This window comes from Microchirus variegatus (assembly GCF_963457635.1).
Source record: "Microchirus variegatus genome assembly, chromosome: 5".
Classification (NCBI taxonomy): Eukaryota; Metazoa; Chordata; class Actinopteri; order Pleuronectiformes; family Soleidae; genus Microchirus; species Microchirus variegatus.
Window position 1 is genome coordinate 30,309,848 of NC_139806.1, and position 20,864 is coordinate 30,330,711.

Sequence of the window (20,864 nt, forward strand, 5' to 3'; positions counted from 1 at the left end):
TGATGCAGCCTGTGTGACTGGGGACGTCTCTGTCTCTAAGGAGGTGGACGGAGGACGTCTCTTCTGGGAAAATCTTCTTTTGGTTTTGCTTCTCTGGAATTCCACTTCAGCGTCTTCCCTGCAGAGCAGTTTATCATGAGAGACAAACAGATACAGTGGAGATGTCACTGTTTGTCCTTTTGAGGACGTCTTCTTCTCCCTTGTGTGGACCAGAGTTTTATTAGAGAGAAAGACTTTAGAAAGACTTTAGAAAGACTTTAGCCACCAAACAAAACACTTCAGAACATGATCACGTCTTTATCTCACTATTAAACTGACGTTTGTAAACTACTCACTCTCCCACACCAAAGTCCACAGAGAAAACCAGTGATTTTAGCTCACAGGGACACAGGAGCTGCTGGTCCTCTGCTGCCTCGTGTGGTCACTTTGTGTCACTGAGTTAAGTCTAAAGTAAATATTTTAAAAGCCGAATTAAACAAAATTAGACAATGTAAGTTAGTGATGGAGGCAACAGTGGATCAACAACTCCTGTGAACTCCTGTGTCTCTGTGATGTTAAAATCACTGGTTTACTCTATGGGCTTTGGTGTGGGAGAGTGAGTGACTTTGGTGTGGGAGAGTGACTTCAGTTTCCTGTTGTTAACTGACTAATAGTTAATAGTTAACTAACTGACTAATTCAAAATAGTTAACTAATGAACGATTCGAACTGGCTCAAATTAGTTAACTGCCTCAACATAGTTAACTAACTGACCTAAAATAATTAACTAACATAGTTAATAGGGCCCTATGAAATCCGTTTTATTTTTTTCCAAATTCCGTTTTTTCCGTTTTAATTTTTTAGAATTCCGTTTTTTCCGTTTTATTTATTTTTTATTCAGTTTTTTTTTTACCTTTTATACTTACTTTACCACCATAGAATGTGTGCTTTTTGTGTCAGTGGATAAAATGTCCACTGAAATGCAACTTTCTTCTTGAATCCACTAACTTCTCAATTGTTCACTTGTTTTGACTTAAAGGGGAAATAAGTAGTTTATAGTGCCATCTAGAGGAGAGGCTGAAATTTACAACAAAGACCTGCTCCTCTGCTCACCCCCTCCCTTCCCTGAGCGCTACGGTATCCTCAGCTGGTCAAATGTCGTCCTCGTCGTCTTTCTCCGTGTCAGCAGATGAGGTTCGTGAGGCGAGGGAGAGGGCGAGCTACCACGGCCGTAGCAGACGAAGCGGAGAGAGAGGAGGCGGGACTTCTGCTACAAGTAAAGAGACACTTGATTTGTTCTCTCGCGTTTGTCCTTACAGGCTCCGGTAGAAACATGGCGTCTCGCTGCTAACAGTGGCTATGCAACCGCGGTCCGCGGTCATGTTATTTTACATGACTTTTGAAACACTACGAAAATGAAACAAAAACTATTATACAGCGACTAGACAATGCAGGAGCACATAATATGTATAAAAAAGTGGATTTTGGGTTATATAAACCCATAAATACTACATATTGTACCTTTAAGTTAAATCCTAATTAAGTAAATGCCAGTGAATCTTAAAACAAGCCATGCAATGCTGGTCACATTTAAAAGTAAAATAATTAACATAAATAAAAAAGTGGTAGTGTCCCCTCATCTGGTGCAGACGGATTTCTGCGCACCGCCCCTGCGCTGTAACTGTTCTCCCTCTCCTGCTCCGTGCGCTTCTCCGTATCCGACTGGATCGTTTCTCTACACGCAATATTACCCCTACAACTCTGCAATTAAGGGGATAAAAGATGCATCAGATGAGCCGATGTCTTTAGTTAACTGTTCAAAGAGAGAGAATGTTCTCTGGTGTGAAGTGAAAGTCGCGGGGAGTTCATAAGTTTCACTTTTGCGCAGAGACTTTCCAGCATTTAACAGGCGATGTTCCACAGTTTACTCGCCGTGTTTCGGCCGCCGAATTATCGGTGCATTCCTAAATATAACATCTTTATTGACAATAACAATATAACCGTAATAATCGCGTATTTGATGGTGTGACTTGAGTTTCAATCGGCACATGGACAAGGGGACGCTCGCCGGTTACATGCGGGCGCAGCGCACTTGTATAAATATAAGTGTATATAAAGTAAATAAACAAGCAACACGCACTGGGGGAGACCCTGGCCGGGTGAGTGTTTGTGGGGAGATGCACGGGTGGTGCCACGAATGAGCGTTCCCCGGAACATTTCTCCAGACAAACGTTCCTTCTCCTCACGATGACAGCATTTCAGTCACATTATGTCAATTTCCGCGATATTCCGCGTTTAACTTTAGATTCCGTTTTTATTGGCCAATTCCGCGATTCCGTCCGTGTTCCGTTAACACGGAAATCATAGGGCCCTAAGTTAATAACTGACTAACTCAAAATAGTTTACTAACTAATTGGCCCAAAATAGTTAACTGACTCAAAATAGTTAACTGAATTTAAACACTAACTCACTAACGAACTGAATCAAAAATACTAACTAAATTAACAAACTGAACTAAAACACAAACTAAATTAACAAACTAAACTAAAACACTAACTAAATTAACTAACTGAGTCAAAGTCATTTCATATGATTGAATAGTTATTGTTTTATTTCATTTTATTAACTACTGGTTAAAGAGGAGAAGCTTTGACCTTTGACCTTTGTCAGGACTGTCATATTCCAGGGTGAGGGACAGACTGAAGTGTCTTCATGTCCACGTTTGTCTTACACACACACACACACACACACACACACACACACACACACACACACACACACACACACACACACACACACTGTGTCCAGAGCTTATCGTGTCCCCGCCTCGTGGGTCAGGGTTAGGTGGGCGGAGCTTCACAGTGGTCAGGGACAGGTGTCGTAGACGTCTTCGTCCATCTGGTAAATGTTCTGGTCTGCACCGCGACTCTGGAGCTGCAGCGTGGACAAAGACGTGTGGACCAGAGGACGAGGACTGAGGGACAGAGGACAGAAGAGTCAAAGAGGACTGAGGGACAGACAGAAGAGTAAATGAAACTCTACAAATGAAAGTGCTGACAAAATAAAAATATGAAAACACTCCATGTGTCAGTCAACAGGGGTCAAAGGTCAAACTGCAAACTGCTGCTAACAGCAACATGTTTAGTGACACCTAGCTAACGCTAGCTTCTTTTTTCTAGGAGCTAAAAACAACTTTAAAAAACAGTTAGCCGCTGAACAGTTGGCAAGAATTAAACTTGAGTGGTTGAAACTTGAGGCTAATGTTAACTGATGCTACATCAGTGACCTGTAATACTGTGCCACAGTACGCTAACTGGCGTGCTATCTCTTTTATCCTCATCCTGGGAACCGTTACCAAGATACAAGACAGCTATGCTAACTTGCGGTCTTGGTGCTCAGCTAGGCTTAAACATTGTGGTTGACATCCACTTTTCCTGTGATGCTTGCTGCTAACAAAATGATAACCATGAACGGCTAAACTTGAGCTAACAGTCAGTGATGCTATAACATGGTGTCATAGTGAGCTAACAGTGTTAATGTTAACTGATGCTAAATCAGCTACCTGTAATACTATGCTGCAGTACGCTAACTGTAATGCTATCTCTCCTTTCCTCATCCTGGGAACCGTAACCAAGGTACAAGACAGCTATGCTAAGTTACTATCTTGGTGCTAAGCTGGGCTAAGACATTGTAGTTAACATCCACTTTTCCCGTGATGCTTGCTGCTAACAAAATGATAGCCATGAACGGCTAAACTTGAGCTAACAGTCAGTGATGCTATAACATGGTGTCACAGTGAGCTAACAGTGTTAACATTAATGGATGCTAAATCAGCTACCTGTAATTCTATGCCGCAGTACGCTAACTATAATGCTATCTCTCCTTTCCTCATCCTGGGAACTGTTACCAAGGTACAAGACAGCTATGCTAACTTGCGGTCTTGGTGCTCAGCTAGGCTAAAACATTGTGGTTGACATCCACTTTTCCCGTGACGCTCGCTGCTAACAAAATGATAGCCATGAATAGCTAAACTTGAGCTAACAGTCAGTGATGCAATAACATGGTGTCACAGTGAGCTAACAGTGTTAATTTTAACTGATGCTAAATCAGCTACCTGTAATACTATGCCGCAGTACACTAACTGTAATGCTATCTCTCCTTTCCTCATCCTGGGAACTGTTACAGAGGTACAAGACAGCTATGCTAACTTGCGGTCTTGGTGCTCAGCTAGGCTAAAACATTGCGGTTGACATCCACTTTTCCCGTGATGCTCGCTGTTAACAAAATGATAGCCATGAACAGCTAAACTTGAGCTAACAGTCAGTGATGCTATAACATGGTGTCACAGTGAGCTAACAGTGTTAATGTTTACTGATGCTAAATCAGCTACCTGTAATACTATGCCGCAGTACGCTAACTGTAATGCTATCTCTCCTTTCCTCATCCTGGGAACCGTTACCAAGGTACAAGACAGCTATGCTAACTTACTATCTTGGTGCTAAGCTGGGCTAAGACATTGTAGTTAACATCCACTTTTCCCGTGATGCTCGCTGCTAACAAAATGATAGCCAGGAACAGCTGAACTTGAGCTAACAGTCAGTGATGCTATAACATGGTCACAGTGAGCTAACAGTGTTATGCCTGTTATGCCATGCTATGCTATCTTTCTTCTTTCCATCAAGCTGAACGATTATCTGCAAATACTTAGCCAGCTAGCTAGCTTGTTTTTGCTCTGTGCTAAAAACAACAACACAGCAAGGCAAGCAAGAGTTAAACTTGGGTTTAAACCTGAGCTAACAGTCAATGATGCTAAGCTAAGCTAACCCCCAGTCTTGGTTTAAGGTTGAAAAACGTCTCCCTTCACGTTTGTGTTTCAGTGTTTCACACTTGAGGGGTTAACTCGGGGTTCTGACGACATGACTGTGTGAAGCTAACATCCGAGGCATCGCTCGCTGGCGTGTCTCTAAATGTCACATCTTGTGAAACGTGAGGTTTTTGAGGTTTCACTGTGAGAGCAGGATGATGATGATGATGCTGAGACCCTGACGAGAACTTACACTTTGAGTTGCCTCCATTTTCTTTCTGCACAAACAAAAACATCGGAAATGATTAAGCTTTATTTAAAATCAGCACTGAATCTGAAATATATATATTAAAAAAAAGATAACAAAACTATCCTAACTTACTGATGGCAATGATGACTCCGCCCACTGTGATCAGAACGACGAACCCGAAGAAATCGCAGAGCAGAGCTGTGGTCACGGTGTTGACTTCCTGTGACGCAGAAACACAAACACTCAAGCTTAGCAAACAGACGCTAAAGATCGCGAGGACGCAAAAAATTGACCTTAAACGTCAAAACAAACAAATGGTGCCGACAAACGCTGAAACCAAGGACTAGCCTACTGCTTTTTATTTCATTAGCATTTTGTTAGCCACGTAGCCCGGCTACGGTGTCCTGTGAATCTCTTGCGTCTCACCGCAGTGTCTTCGCCGGTCACGTTGCTGCTGGCGTAGGAGGAGGAAGTGAGGACGCCGCTGCTGGCCACAGAGGTCATCTGACCTGCGGGAACGAGGAAGTGAAAGCGACTATTTTCAGAGCGGCCGCGTCAGCAGCGATGACATCAGGGCGGCGCCGGTTCGGCTCGCCTACCTGGGGTGAGAGCGTCCGGCGGCGGCGTCCCCGGGAACGTCTCCGTGTACACTGGTGTTGAAGTGGTCGACGCTGGACGCCCCCGTCATAAAACAAGAGGGAAACAATCAGAAACCTGAGTGTTTATGAAAAATAGATAAGGAGACTGACGTTTGTAAACCACTCACTCTCCCACACCAAAGTCACTCACTCTCCCACACCAAAGTCCATAGAGTAAACCAATGATTTTAACATCACAGAGACACAGGAGTTCACAGGAGTTGTTGATCCACTGCTGCCTCCATCACTAAGTTATAATGACTGATTTTAGTGAAATCTTTAAATTATTTACTTTAGACTTAACTCAGTGACACAAAGTGACCTCACGAGGCAGCAGAGGACCAGCAGCTCCTGTGTCCCTGTGAGCTAAAATCACTGGTTTTCTCTATGAGGTTTGGTGTGGGAGAGTGAGTGGTTTACAAACGTCACTTTCCTGTTGTTTAAGTCCGTCTCACAGTGATATAAAGACGTAAACACATGTCTCACCTGCGTCCACGGTCAAATCAAAGTGGTGTTTGTCATCATTGAACCAGCCATAAATGTCCACTCTGCAGCCGTAGAGTCCACTGTCTGTCTCTGTGACGTTCAGTATGGTCAGAGACACGTCTCCTGTGTCCAGTTGTCCCAGCAGCTGGTACCTGTTGGACATTCTGGTGCCTTCTTTCACCTTCGCTTGTTGCGTCTCAACAATCAAGGGCTTACAGCCTCTGGATGGAATCTGTCCTCTGCTCCAGCAGACGTACAGAAGACCGTGAGTGTTCACTTTATAACGACACGGCAGCGTGACGTCATCACCTGTGTGACCTTTGACCTTCATGCTGCCGTCTCCTTCACCCACTGTGGACACAGGGTTAGTGTTCAATGTCCAATTTCACCATGAACTAATGACAAAAACCAAATAAAACATAAATGCTTGAGCAAATCATTTGATGCAACACATTTGATCATATATGTCATTTAAATATGGACAATTTAAGGACTAAAACCAGGACTAAAACACTGTAGAATATAGGACTAAACCAGGACTAAAACACTGGAGAACATAGGACTAAACCAGGACTAAAACACTGGAGAACATAGGACTAAACCAGGACTAAAACACTGGAGAACATAGGACTAAACCAGGACTAAAACACCATACCATAAAATGTCTGGAGGTGGAGCCCCAGAGCAAAAAGTGTGTTAAACACCAGGGCTGGAAAACATGTTTTTGTACCAAATTGAGGACCTCAGTTAAAAACAGTATAGCATGTCTACAACCTCTGGAAGTGATTTAAATGACGAGAAAGTGAGGACCGGCCAAAAATGTCCCCACTTTGTAAAAATGACCTCACTTTGTTGGTTAAAAACCCTCACTGGTCCTCAGTATGCCACAAGTACAAGAACACACACACACACACACACACACACACATACCTGTTAGCAGAGCGAGCAGCAGAGCGACCTTCATGATGAACACTGATCAACTGTCACCACACATGGACACACACACATTTATATACGAGTGCGGTTCACTGAGTCACACCTCACACACACACACACACACACACACACACACACACACACACACACACACACACACACACACACACACACACACACACACACACACACACACACACACACACACACACACACACACACACACACACACACACACACAGTAATGAGGAACAGGCTGTGAAGCTAACACCATGGTGGACGTTTAAAATCGCCCTCGTCTTCATTTTTTAAGAGTTTTAACATGGGAGTCGATTGGAGCTTTGAGCAGAATTCTCTGCACTTTTAGGTGATTTTAAGAAAAAGTGCAAGTCATATGAAAATGAAAACAACACACAGCGTAAGACAACGACCATAGCAACGTTTTAATGTCAAAATGATCAGTGTAGGTTGGAAACTGTTGGCGGGAGAAGAGTTTGTTTAGAGGTTTTTTGATCATTTTTCTCGTGCCACGCTAACGGCGCAATACACACTCATGATAAAATCTGAAAACGTCCAACAAAAAAGTACAACACTTCAACAGCGATTGTTTAAAAACCGTAACATGTATCAAAACGTCGACGTCTGTGATAAAAGTCTAAAGTCTTGTGACCAGTTTGAAGTTTCAACCACGTCTCTACATTAAAGTTTGACGACACTGTGACGCTCCAAAGTTGGCGGGGTTCTGATCATTTTTCCATTCATGTGTATGTGGAAATTATTCGCAGTTATACCCGAAAACGCTGTAGAATATAGGACTAAACCAGGAGTTAAACACTGTAGAATATAGGACTAAACCAGGAGTAAAACACTAGAATATAGGACTAAACCAGGACTAAACACTGTCGAATATAGGACTAAACCAGGACTAAACCACTGTCGAATATAGGACTAAACCAGGACTAAACCAATTAATGTTCACATTTGGGGGCGTGTGACTCAGTGAACCACACTCATATATAAATGTGTGTGTCCATGTGTGGTCATAGTTGATCAGTGTTCATCATGAAGGTCGTTCTGCTGCCCCTTCCGTAGACAAGAGACACACAATCAGAATCAGAGTTCCAACAGGAAACTGACGTTTGTAAAGCACTCACTCTCCCACACCAAAGTCCGTAGAGAAAACCAGTGAATTTAGCTCATTCAATAAAATTGTTTGTTTGTTGACAGTCTGTCCAGCAGAAACAGGAAGTGAACGGTCCACAGTTGAAAACACACTGAGACTGTCCTTCATTATCTTCATCACACACACACACACACACACACACACACACACACACACACACACACACACACACACACACACACACACACACACACACACACACACACACACACACACACACACACACACACACACACACACACTCTCCTTGTCTTTGTATCATCACAGATACATTCAGATATCTGAACAGTGTTAATCATATATATATGTATTTATTTTTTTGCTGAGCCCACCTACTTCCTGGAACAACACTCGCTCTGCCTCATTTCCTTCAATGAACAAATTAACAAAATAAAGGCTCAAAGCTTCACAGATAAACACAAAAATTAATGGTTGCGTTCTTTGTTAGATTTGTTAAATATATCAATATTCGATTATTATTTGAGGGGAACTTCCGTTACATATAAGGTGTTTTTAAAACCACACTATTAAACACAACAAGATATATATCTTATATATATATTACATATATAATATAAAGAGGTCGTTTCTCAGTAGTGTCAAGTGTGTGGCTCTTAAAAGAGCCGTTGGGTTCAGAGTCGTGTTGCGTTCAGGTTCCAGGAAGTTTAACCGCCAAAGCCGTACAGAGTGCGACCCTGCCTCTTCACGGCGAACACCACATCCATGGCGGTGACGGTATTTCTCTTGACGAGCTCAATGTAGGTGACGGTGTCGCGGATAACGTTCTCCAGGAACACCTTCAGCACGCCGCGGGTCTCCTCGTAGATCAGGCCGGAGATACGCTTCACTCCGTCGGAGTCTTCCGACCACGTTGCGCCCGGCTGGGCAGCAGCAGCAGCCACCATGGCTCCCCTAAGTTACTCAACAAAGTTTGGACAATTCTGGGTACGGCTGAAATACACGGGAGAAGGCGAACCTCCCGATCGAGACCTTTTTGGTGAGGTTCTCCTTTTCGACTCATCATGGATCAGCCCGGTTGATATAAACTCTTTCATAGCCCTTCTGAACAAGAAGGACTTTGAATTATGCTTCTACAACGAAGCTTCTCTCCGGAGGTTCATAGAAGTACAGGCAAGAGATTCCTCGGACCCAAAATGGAGTGGACGGACGGTGGAATCGTCCATTCAAACTGATTTAATAAATGTGGTGGTGAAATTCTAGACGGGCAGAATCCCTGACCAGGACATTGAGTTATATATCCGCGGATATGGGGATATAATTGCCCCGATATATACGCCAACGGATAAGTTTGGGATCTGGTATGGTGTGCGGAAGTTCGGTTGAAGAGAGACGCAGGCGGCAACCTACACCAGATTCCGAACTCTATCTGACTCGGTCCATACAATGGACGTATAATTTACCCGGGACAGACAACCTCTTCATCTGTGGTTCCCTCAACCATCAGGTGAAGCAGTGCTCCACCAATAAATGCTGGATATGCGGCTGCAGCAGCGAGAATACGGTGGCCGACAGGGGCAAATGCACTGCAAACCACTACAAGTGCACCTGACTGCAGGCAGATTCTTCTTCTTCTTCGATTTCCGTCACGTTTGAAACACGACAGCCAGCGCCCCCCAGCGGCCCGAGAGGGTGAGAGCATCCGGGCCCCCCCTTTCAAAATAAAATCCCATGCCAAAGACAAAACACGTGTTTTTCCCAATAATGACAAATAACATGAAAATAAAGAAAAAAAAGAGAGTTGTTTATGATAGAAATACACACAGAACATGACACAGACACACACACATATATATCATGAACTGAGGTTTATAAACCACTCACTCTCCCACAACAAAGTCCACAGATAAAACCAGTGATTTTAGCTCACAGGGACACAGGAGCTGCTGGTCCTCTGCTGCCTCGTGTGGTCACTTTGTGTCACTGAGTTAAGTCTAAATTAAATATTTTAAAAGCCGAATTCACTAAAATCAGTCATTGTAAGTTAGTGATGGAGGCAGAAGTGGATCAACTCCTGTGAACTCCTGTGTCTCTGTGATGTTAAAATCACTGGTTTACTCTATAGACTTTGGTGTGGGAGAGTTTCATTAAAACTCATGACTTACTTTGAAAACTGGATGTTTTTTTTTAGAATGGAGAAACAGAAACTTATACTATTATTTTGGAAACCTGGTGTTTTTTCTTAGAGTGGACTAAAAGAAACTTAAGACTTTTATTTTGAAAATTGGATGCTTTTTTTTTAGAATGGACAACAGAAACTGAGACTTTTATTTTGAAAACTGGATGGTTATTTTTAGAATGGACAAAAATAAACTTAAGACTTTTATTTTGAGAACTGGGTGTTTTTTTTTTTTACAATGGACAACAGAAACTAATACAATTATTTTGAAAACTGGATGTTTTTTATAGAGTGGACAAAAAGAAACTGTAGACATTTATTCTGAAAACTGGGTGGTTTCCTTTCGTGTGGATGAAGAGAAACCAAGACTTTAATTTTGAAAACTGGGTGTTTTTTTAATAGAATGGACAAACAGAAACAAAGACTTTTATTTTGAAAACTGGGTGTTTTTTAGAATGAACAATGGACTCACTCTCCCACACCAAAGCCCATAGAGAAAACCAGTGATTTTTGCTCACAGGGACACAGGAGCTGCTGGTCCTCTGCTGCCTCGTGTGGTCACTTTGTGTCACTGAGTTAAGTCTAAAGTAATTATTTTAAAAGCCAAATTCACTAAAATCAGTCATTGTAAGTTAGTGATGGAGGCAGCAGTGGATCAATAACTCCTGTGAACTCCTGTGTGCTGTGATGTTAAAATCACTGGTTTTCTCTACGGGCTTTGGTGAAGGAGAGTGAGTGGTTTACAGAAGTCTGTCTAACAGTGAAGATAAAGACGTGAACATATCGATATCTTTGCCCTCATTTGGCCTCTGTTGACCTTTGTGACCTTGCTCAGAAAAGTGGTTAAAATAAAGTGGAGTGTGTGCGGCGATGGAACCAGGAAACTCAATCGCTGACAGTTTGTGAAAAAGAGGCTTTTATTGACACGTCAACACAGAGAGTCAGCAGAGAAAAGACGCCACTGCGGGAACCAACGCCACTGCTTTACAGTTTGCGTACCAGGTATCCAGCAACAGCATAAGAATACATTGGATTATAGAAGTAGACGACAATGGATGTGATGATGAAGACACAGATGAGGACTGCGATCACGGTGTTGATGATGAAGGCTTTGGAGCCGTGTTGTCGAGCAGCAGCCAAGTCTCCACGTCTCTTCTTGTCTCGGGCCTGGAAGGAAGGATTCATGGTCATCGTTTGGTGTTTGGAAGGAAGTGGGACTTTGATTTGGAAAAATGCATGGTTGTCTTTTAGTGTGGATGAACAGAAACTAAGACTTTTATTTTGTAAACTGGATATTTTTTAGAATGGACAACAGAAACTGAGACTTTTATTTTGAAAACTGGGTGTTTTTTGGAATGGACAAAAAGAAACGTAAGACTTTTATTTTGAAAACTGGATTTTTTTTAGGATGGATAAACAGAAACTAAGACTTTTATTTTGAAAACTGGATTTTTTTAGGATGGATAAACAGAAAACTAAAAACTATTTTTTTTTTAGAATGGACAAAAAGAAACTTAAGACTTTTATTTTGAAAACTGGGTGGTTTCCTTTTAGAATGGACAAAAAGAAAACCTTATGGTTGTGTGTTAGTGTGGATGAACAAAAACGGAGACTTTTATTCTGAAAAGCTCGGCCTCACCTTGATGGAGCAAATTAAAGCTGCCAGTCCCAGACAACAGAAGTTTGCGTAGAAAAAATTGGCGAGGGACCAGACGACGTGGTCTTGAGGCTCCGGGGAGATGTTCACCGTGGTGGACTCCAGGACTCCAGGAGATCCAGGCTGGAGCTCCTGGATCTGACTGTACTTCTGGTCCTTCAGTGGGACGCCCTCTGCTGAGTACTGTACCAGAGTCATCGCTGTGAAGAAGAAGAAGAAGAAGAGATGAAAAAAGAGAACAACACTTTGATCACTGTGACATGGACACGACCTCTGACCTGTTGTTGTTGTTGTTGTTGTTGACAGAGTCACGTGACTGATGAACACTCGGATCAAAGAACCTGAAACAGGAAAAGGAAGCTGCAGTTAACAGGTAAGATGTGTGGCTAACTAACTGACTATATAACTAAATCAAAACTACTGACTAACTGACTAACCAAATAACTGAATCAAAACTACTAACTAACTGAGTAACTAAATAACTGAATCGAAACTACTAACTAACTAACAGACAAACTAACTGAATCAAAACTACTAACCAACTAACTAACTGAGTAACTAAATAACTGAATCGAAACTACTAACTAACTGACTAGCTAAATAAATAACTACTGACTAAATCAAAACTACTAACTGACTATCCAACTAACTGAATCAAAACTACTAACTAACCGAATTAAAACTAACTAACCAACTAACTAACTGGATTAAAACTACTAACTCACTGACTAACAAACTAAATAACTGAATCAAAACTACTAACCAACCAATTAACTAACTGAATTAAAACTACTAACTAACTGGCTAACAAACTAACTGAATCAATACGACTAACCAAACGACTAAGACACACACATTCACACAGTGTTGATTATGTAATCACGGAAACACAGAAGGTAATCTGAGCCACCCGCACGCACCACACACACACACACACACACACACACACACACACACACACACACACACACACACACACACACACACACACACACACATACACACACACACTGAGTGAAACACGGAAGAAAAGAAGAAAAGTTTGATATCTATATCACAAAATCACCATGTTAACAATAACTAAAGTCTAAACACACACACACACACACACACACACACACACACACACACACACACACACCCCCCCCCACACACACGCAGAAAACAAAGACGACCAAACCTGCAAGTGCCTCACAGCTTCTGATGCAGCCTGTGTGACTGGGGACGTCTCTGTCTCTAAGGAGGTGGACGGAGGACGTCTCTTCTGGGAAAATCTTCTTTTGGTTTTGCTTCTCTGGAATTCCACTTCAGCGTCTTCCCTGCAGAGCAGTTTATCATGAGAGACAAACAGATACAGTGGAGATGTCACTGTTTGTCCTTTTGAGGACGTCTTCTTCTCCCTTGTGTGGACCAGAGTTTTATTAGAGAGAAAGACTTTAGAAAGACTTTAGAAAGACTTTAGCCACCAAACAAAACACTTCAGAACATGATCACGTCTTTATCTCACTATTAAACTGACGTTTGTAAACCACTCACTCTCCCACACCAAAGTCCACAGAGAAAACCAGTGATTTTAGCTCACAGGGACACAGGAGCTGCTGGTCCTCTGCTGCCTCGTGTGGTCACTTTGTGTCACTGAGTTAAGTCTAAAGTAAATATTTTAAAAGCCGAATTAAACAAAATCAGACAATGTAAGTTAGTGATGGAGGCAACAGTGGATCAACAACTCCTGTGAACTCCTGTGTCTCTGTGATGTTAAAATCACTGGTTTACTCTATGGGCTTTGGTGTGGGAGAGTGAGTGACTTTGGTGTGGGAGAGTGACTTAAGTTTCCTGTTGTTAACTGACTAATAGTTAATAGTTAACTAACTGACTAATTCAAAATAGTTAACTAATGAACGATTCGAACTGGCTCAAATTAGTTAACTGCCTCAACATAGTTAACTAACTGATCTAAAATAATTAACTAACATAGTTAATAGGGCCCTATGAAATCCGTTTTATTTTTTTCCAAATTTTCCGTTTTTTCCGTTTTAATTTTTTAGAATTCCGTTTTTTCCGATTTATTTATTTTTTATTCAGTTTTTTTTTTACCTTTTATACTTACTTTACCACCATAGAATGTGTGCTTTTTGTGTCAGTGGATAAAATGTCCACTGAAATGCAACTTTCTTCTTGAATCCACTAACTTCTCAATTGTTCACTTGTTTTGACTTAAAGGGGAAATAAGTAGTTTATAGTGCCATCTAGAGGAGAGGCTGAAATTTACAACAAAGACCTGCTCCTCTGCTCACCCCCTCCCTTCCCTGAGCGCTACGGTATCCTCAGCTGGTCAAATGTCGTCCTCGTCGTCTTTCTCCGTGTCAGCAGATGAGGTTCGTGAGGCGAGGGAGAGGGCGAGCTACCACGGCCGTAGCAGACGAAGCGGAGAGAGAGGAGGCGGGACTTCTGCTACAAGTAAAGAGACACTTGATTTGTTCTCTCGCGTTTGTCCTTACAGGCTCCGGTAGAAACATGGCGTCTCGCTGCTAACAGTGGCTATGCAACCGCGGTCCGCGGTCATGTTATTTTACATGACTTTTGAAACACTACGAAAATGAAACAAAAACTATTATACAGCGACTAGACAATGCAGGAGCACATAATATGTATAAAAAAGTGGATTTTGGGTTATATAAACCCATAAATACTACATATTGTACCTTTAAGTTAAATTCTAATTAAGTAAATGCCAGTGAATCTTAAAACAAGCCATGCAATGCTGGTCACATTTAAAAGTAAAATAATTAACATAAATAAAAAAGTGGTAGTGTCCCCTCATCTGGTGCAGACGGATTTCTGCGCACCGCCCCTGCGCTGTAACTGTTCTCCCTCTCCTGCTCCGTGCGCTTCTCCGTATCCGACTGGATCGTTTCTCTACACGCAATATTACCCCTACAACTCTGCAATTAAGGGGATAAAAGATGCATCAGATGAGCCGATGTCTTTAGTTAACTGTTCAAAGAGAGAGAATGTTCTCTGGTGTGAAGTGAAAGTCGCGGGGAGTTCATAGGTTTCACTTTTGCGCAGAGACTTTCCAGCATTTAACAGGCGATGTTCCACAGTCTACTCGCCGTGTTTCGGCCGCCGAATTATCGGTGCATTCCTAAATATAACATCTTTATTGACAATAACAATATAACCGTAATAATGGCGTATTTGATGGTGTGACTTGAGTTTCAATCGGCACATGGACAAGGGGACGCTCGCCGGTTACATGCGGGCGCAGCGCACTTGTATAAATATAAGTGTATATAAAGTAAATAAACAAGCAACACGCACTGGGGGAGACCCTGGCCGGGTGAGTGTTTGTGGGGAGATGCACGGGTGGTGCCACGAATGAGCGTTCCCCGGAACATTTCTCCAGACAAACGTTCCTTCTCCTCACGATGACAGCATTTCAGTCACATTATGTCAATTTCCGCGATATTCCGCGTTTAACATTAGATTCCGTTTTTATTGGCCAATTCCGCGATTCCGTCCGCGTTCCGTTAACACGGAAATTATAGGGCCCTAAGTTAATAACTGACTAACTCAAAATAGTTTACTAACTAATTGGCCCAAAATAGTTAACTGAATTTAAACGCTAACTCACTAACGAACTGAATCAAAAATACTAACTAAATTAACAAACTGAACTAAAACACAAACTAAATTAACAAACTAAACTAAAACACTAACTGAATTAACTAACTGAGTCAAAGTCATTTCATATGATTGAATAGTTATTGTTTTATTTCATTTTATTAACTACTGGTTAAAGAGGAGAAGCTTTGACCTTTGACCTTTGTCAGGACTGTCATATTCCAGGGTGAGGGACAGACTGAAGTGTCTTCATGTCCACGTTTGTCTTACACACACACACACACACACACACACACACACACACACACACACACACACACACACACACACTGTGTCCAGAGCTTATCGTGTCCCCGCCTCGTGGGTCAGGGTTAGGTGGGCGGAGCTTCACAGTGGTCAGGGACAGGTGTCGTAGACGTCTTCTTCCATCTGGTAAATGTTCTGGTCTGCACCGCGACTCTGGAGCTGCAGCGTGGACAAAGACGTGTGGACCAGAGGACGAGGACTGAGGGACAGACAGAGGACAGAAGAGTCAAAGAGGACTGAGGGACAGACAGAAGAGTAAATGAAACTCTACAAATGAAAGTGCTGACAAAATAAAAATATGAAAACACTCCATGTGTCAGTCAACAGGGGTCAAAGGTCAAACTGCAAACTGCTGCTAACACCAACATGTTTAGTGACACCTAGCTAACGCTAGCTTCTTTTTTCTAGGAGCTAAAAACAACTTTAAAAAACAGTTAGCCGCTGAACAGTTGGCAAGAATTAAACTTGAGTGGTTGAAACTTGAGGCTAATGTTAACTGATGCTACATCAGCGACCTGTAATACTGTGCCACAGTACGCTAACTGGCGTGCTATCTCTCCTTTCCTCATCCTGGGAACTGTTACAGAGGTACAAGACAGCTATGCTAACTTGCGGTCTTGGTGCTCAGCTAGGCTAAAACATTGCGGTTGACATCCACTTTTCCCGTGATGCTTGCTGTAAACAAAATGATAGCCATGAACAGCTAAACTTGAGCTAACAGTCAGTGATGCTATAACATGGTGTCACAGTGAGCTAACAGTGTTAATGTTAACTGATGCTAAATCAGCTACCTGTAATACTATGCCGCAGTACGCTAACTGTAATGCTATCTCTCCTTTCCTCATCCTGGGAACCGTTACCAAGGTACAAGACAGCTATGCTAACTTACTATCTTGGTGCTAAGCTGGGCTAAGACATTGTAGTTAACATCCACTTTTCCCGTGATGCTCGCTGCTAACAAAATGATAGCCAGGAACAGCTGAACTTGAGCTAACAGTCAGTGATGCTATAACATGGTGTCACAGTGAGCTAACAGTGTTATGCCTGTTATGCCATGCTATGCTATCTTTCTTCTTTCCATCAAGCTGAACGATTATCTGCAAATACTTAGCCAGCTAGCTAGCTTGTTTTTGCTCTGTGCTAAAAACAACAACACAGCAAGGCAAGCAAGAGTTAAACTTGGGTTTAAACCTGAGCTAACAGTCAATGATGCTAAGCTAAGCTAACCCCCAGTCTTGGTTTAAGGTTGAAAAACGTCTCCCTTCACGTTTGTGTTTCAGTGTTTCACACTTGAGGGGTTAACTCGGGGTTCTGACGACATGACTGTGTGAAGCTAACATCCGAGGCATCGCTCGCTGGCGTGTCTCTAAATGTCACTTCTTGTGAAACGTGAGGTTTTTGAGGTTTCACTGTGAGAGCAGGATGATGATGATGATGCTGAGACCCTGACGAGTAACTGCTGACTTGTAATTCCTCAGCAGCTAAAGCAAGTGTCTGTGTGAGTCACTGCAGAGAACTTACACTTTGAGTTGCCTCCATTTTCTTGCTGCACAAACAAAAACATCGGAAATGATTAAGCATTATTTAAAATCAGCACTGAATCTGAAATATATATATAAAAAAAAAGATAACAAAACTATCCTAACTTACTGATGGCAATGATGACTCCGCCCACTGCGATCAGAATGACGAACCCGAAGAAAACGCAGAGCAGAGCCGTGGTCACGGTGTTGACTTCCTGTGACGCAGAAACACAAACACTCACGCTTAGCAAACAGACGCTAAAGAACGCGAGGACGCAAAAAATTGACCTTAAACGTCAAAACAAACAAATGGTGCCGACAAACGCTGAAACCAAGGACTAGCCTACTGCTTTTTATTTCATTAGCATTTTGTTAGCCACGTAGCCCGGCTACGGTGTCCTGTGAATCTCTTGCGTCTCACCGCAGTGTCGTCGCCGGTCACGTTGCTGCTGGCATAGGAGGAGGAAGTGAGGACGCCGCTGCTGGCCACAGAGGTCATCTGACCTGCGGGAACGAGGAAGTGAAAGCGACTATTTTCAGAGCGGCCGCGTCAGCAGCGATGACATCAGGGCGGCGCCGGTTCGGCTCGCCTACCTGGGGTGAGAGCGTCCGGCGGCGGCGTCCCCGGGAACGTCTCCGTGTACACTGGTGTTGAAGTGGTCGACGCTGGACGCCCCCGTCATAAAACAAGAGGGAAACAATCAGAAACCTGAGTGTTTATGAAAAATAGATAAGGAGACTGACGTTTGTAAACCACTCACTCTCCCACACCAAAGTCACTCACTCTCCCACACCAAAGTCCATAGAGTAAACCAATGATTTTAACATCACAGAGACACAGGAGTTCACAGGAGTTGTTGATCCACTGCTGCCTCCATCACTAAGTTATAATGACTGATTTTAGTGAAATCTTTAAATTATTTACTTTAGACTTAACTCAGTGACACAAAGTGACCTCACGAGGCAGCAGAGGACCAGCAGCTCCTGTGTCCCTGTGAGCTAAAATCACTGGTTTTCTCTATGAGGTTTGGTGTGGGAGAGTGAGTGGTTTACAAACGTCACTTTCCTGTTGTTTAAGTCCGTCTCACAGTGATATAAAGACGTAAACACATGTCTCACCTGCGTCCACGGTCAAATCAAAGTGGTGTTTGTCATCATTGAACCAGCCATAAATGTCCACTCTGCAGCCGTAGAGTCCACTGTCTGTCTCTGTGACGTTCAGTATGGTCAGAGACACGTCTCCTGTGTCCAGTTGTCCCAGCAGCTGGTACCTGTTGGACATTCTGGTGCCTTCTTTCACCTTCGCTTGTTGCGTCTCAACAATCAAGGGCTTACAGCCTCTGGATGGAATCTGTCCTCTGCTCCAGCAGACGTACAGAAGACCGTGAGTGTTCACTTTATAACGACACGGCAGCGTGACGTCATCACCTGTGTGACCTTTGACCTTCATGCTGCCGTCTCCTTCACCCACTGTGGACACAGGGTTAGTGTTCAATGTCCAATTTCACCATGAACTAATGACAAAAACCAAATAAAACATAAATGCTTGAGCAAATCATTTGATGCAACACATTTGATCATATATGTCATTTAAATATGGACAATTTAAGGACTAAAACCAGGACTAAAACACTGTAGAATATAGGACTAAACCAGGACTAAAACACTGGAGAACATAGGACTAAACCAGGACTAAAACACTGGAGAACATAGGACTAAACCAGGACTAAAACACTGGAGAACATAGGACTAAACCAGGACTAAAACACCATACCATAAAATGTCTGGAGGTGGAGCCCCAGAGCAAAAAGTGTGTTAAACACCAGGGCTGGAAAACATGTTTTTGTACCAAATTGAGGACCTCAGTTAAAAACAGTATAGCATGTTTACAACCTCTGGAAGTGATTTAAATGACGAGAAAGTGAGGACCGGCCAAAAATGTCCCCACTTTGTAAAAATGACCTCACTTTGTTGGTTAAAAACCCTCACTGGTCCTCAGTATGCCGCAAGTACAAGAACACACACACACACACACACACATACCTGTTAGCAGAGCGAGCAGCAGAGCGACCTTCATGATGAACACTGATCAACTGTCACCACACATGGACACACACACATTTATATATGAGTGCGGTTCACTGAGTCACACCTCTCTCACACACACACACACACACACACACACACACACACACACACACACACAGTAATGAGGAACAGGCTGTGAAGCTAACACCATGGTGGACGTTTAAAATCGCCCTCGTCTTCATTTTTTAAGAGTTTTAACATGGGAGTCGATTGGAGCTTTGAGCAGAATTCTCTGCACTTTTAGGTGATTTTAAGAAAAAGTGCAAGTCATATGAAAATGAAAACAACACACAGCGTAAGACAACGACCATAGCAACGTTTTAATGTCAAAATGATCAGTGTAGGTTGGAAACTGTTGGCGGGAGAAGAGTTTGTTTAGAGGTTTTTTGATCATTTTTCTCGTGCCACGCTAACGGCGCAATACACACTCATGATAAAATCTGAAAACGTCCAACAAAAAAGTACAACACTTCAACAGCGATTGTTTAAAAACCGTAACATGTATCAAAACGTCGACGTCTGTGATAAAAGTCCAAAGTCTTGTGACCAGTTTGAAGTTTCAACCACGTCTCTACATTAAAGTTTGACGACACTGTGACGCTCCAAAGTTGGCGGGGTTCTGATCATTTTTCCATTCATGTGTATGTGGAAATTATTCGCAGTTATACCCGAAAACGCTGTAGAATATAGGACTAAACCAGGAGTTAAACACTGTAGAATATAGGACTAAACCAGGAGTAAAACACTAGAATATAGGACTAAACCAGGACTAAACACTGTCGAATATAGGACTAAACCAGGACTAAAACACTGTAGAATATAGGACTAAACCAGGACTAAACCACTGTCGAATATAGGACTAAACCAGGACTAAACCAACTAATGTTCACATTTGGGGGCGTGTGACTCAGTGAACCACACTCATATATAAATGTGTGTCCATGTGTGGTCATAGTTGATCAGTGTTCATCATGAAGGTCGTTCTGCTGCCCCTTCCGTAGACAAGAGACACACAATCAGAATCAGAGTTCCAACAGGAAACTGACGTTTGTAAAGCACTCACTCTCCCACACCAAAGTCCGTAGAGAAAACCAGTGAATTTAGCTCATTCAATAAAATTGTTTGTTTGTTGACAGTCTGTCCAGCAGAAACAGGAAGTGAACGGTCCACAGTTGAAAACACACTGAGACTGTCCTTCATTATCTTCATCACACACACACACACATACTCTCCTTGTCTTTGTATCATCACAGA

The 20,864-nt window shown here is 42.6% G+C and overlaps 1 protein-coding gene across 1 annotated transcript; it reads right to left on the bottom strand.

The window, feature by feature from the left end:
* Positions 1-11,386: 11,386 nt before the first annotated feature.
* On the bottom strand, positions 11,387-13,264 carry LOC310926923 (dispanin subfamily A member 2b-like). The gene is made up of 4 exons (XM_083889136.1): positions 13,250-13,264; positions 12,348-12,410; positions 12,052-12,269; positions 11,387-11,579 (listed from the first exon to the last, which is right to left on the bottom strand). Exons 3-4 carry the CDS (start codon positions 12,265-12,267, stop codon positions 11,397-11,399), a joined length of 399 nt encoding a protein of 132 aa, XP_083745262.1. The 5' UTR covers positions 12,268-12,269; positions 12,348-12,410; positions 13,250-13,264; the 3' UTR covers positions 11,387-11,396.
* Between the last annotated feature and the right edge of the window lie 7,600 nt (positions 13,265-20,864).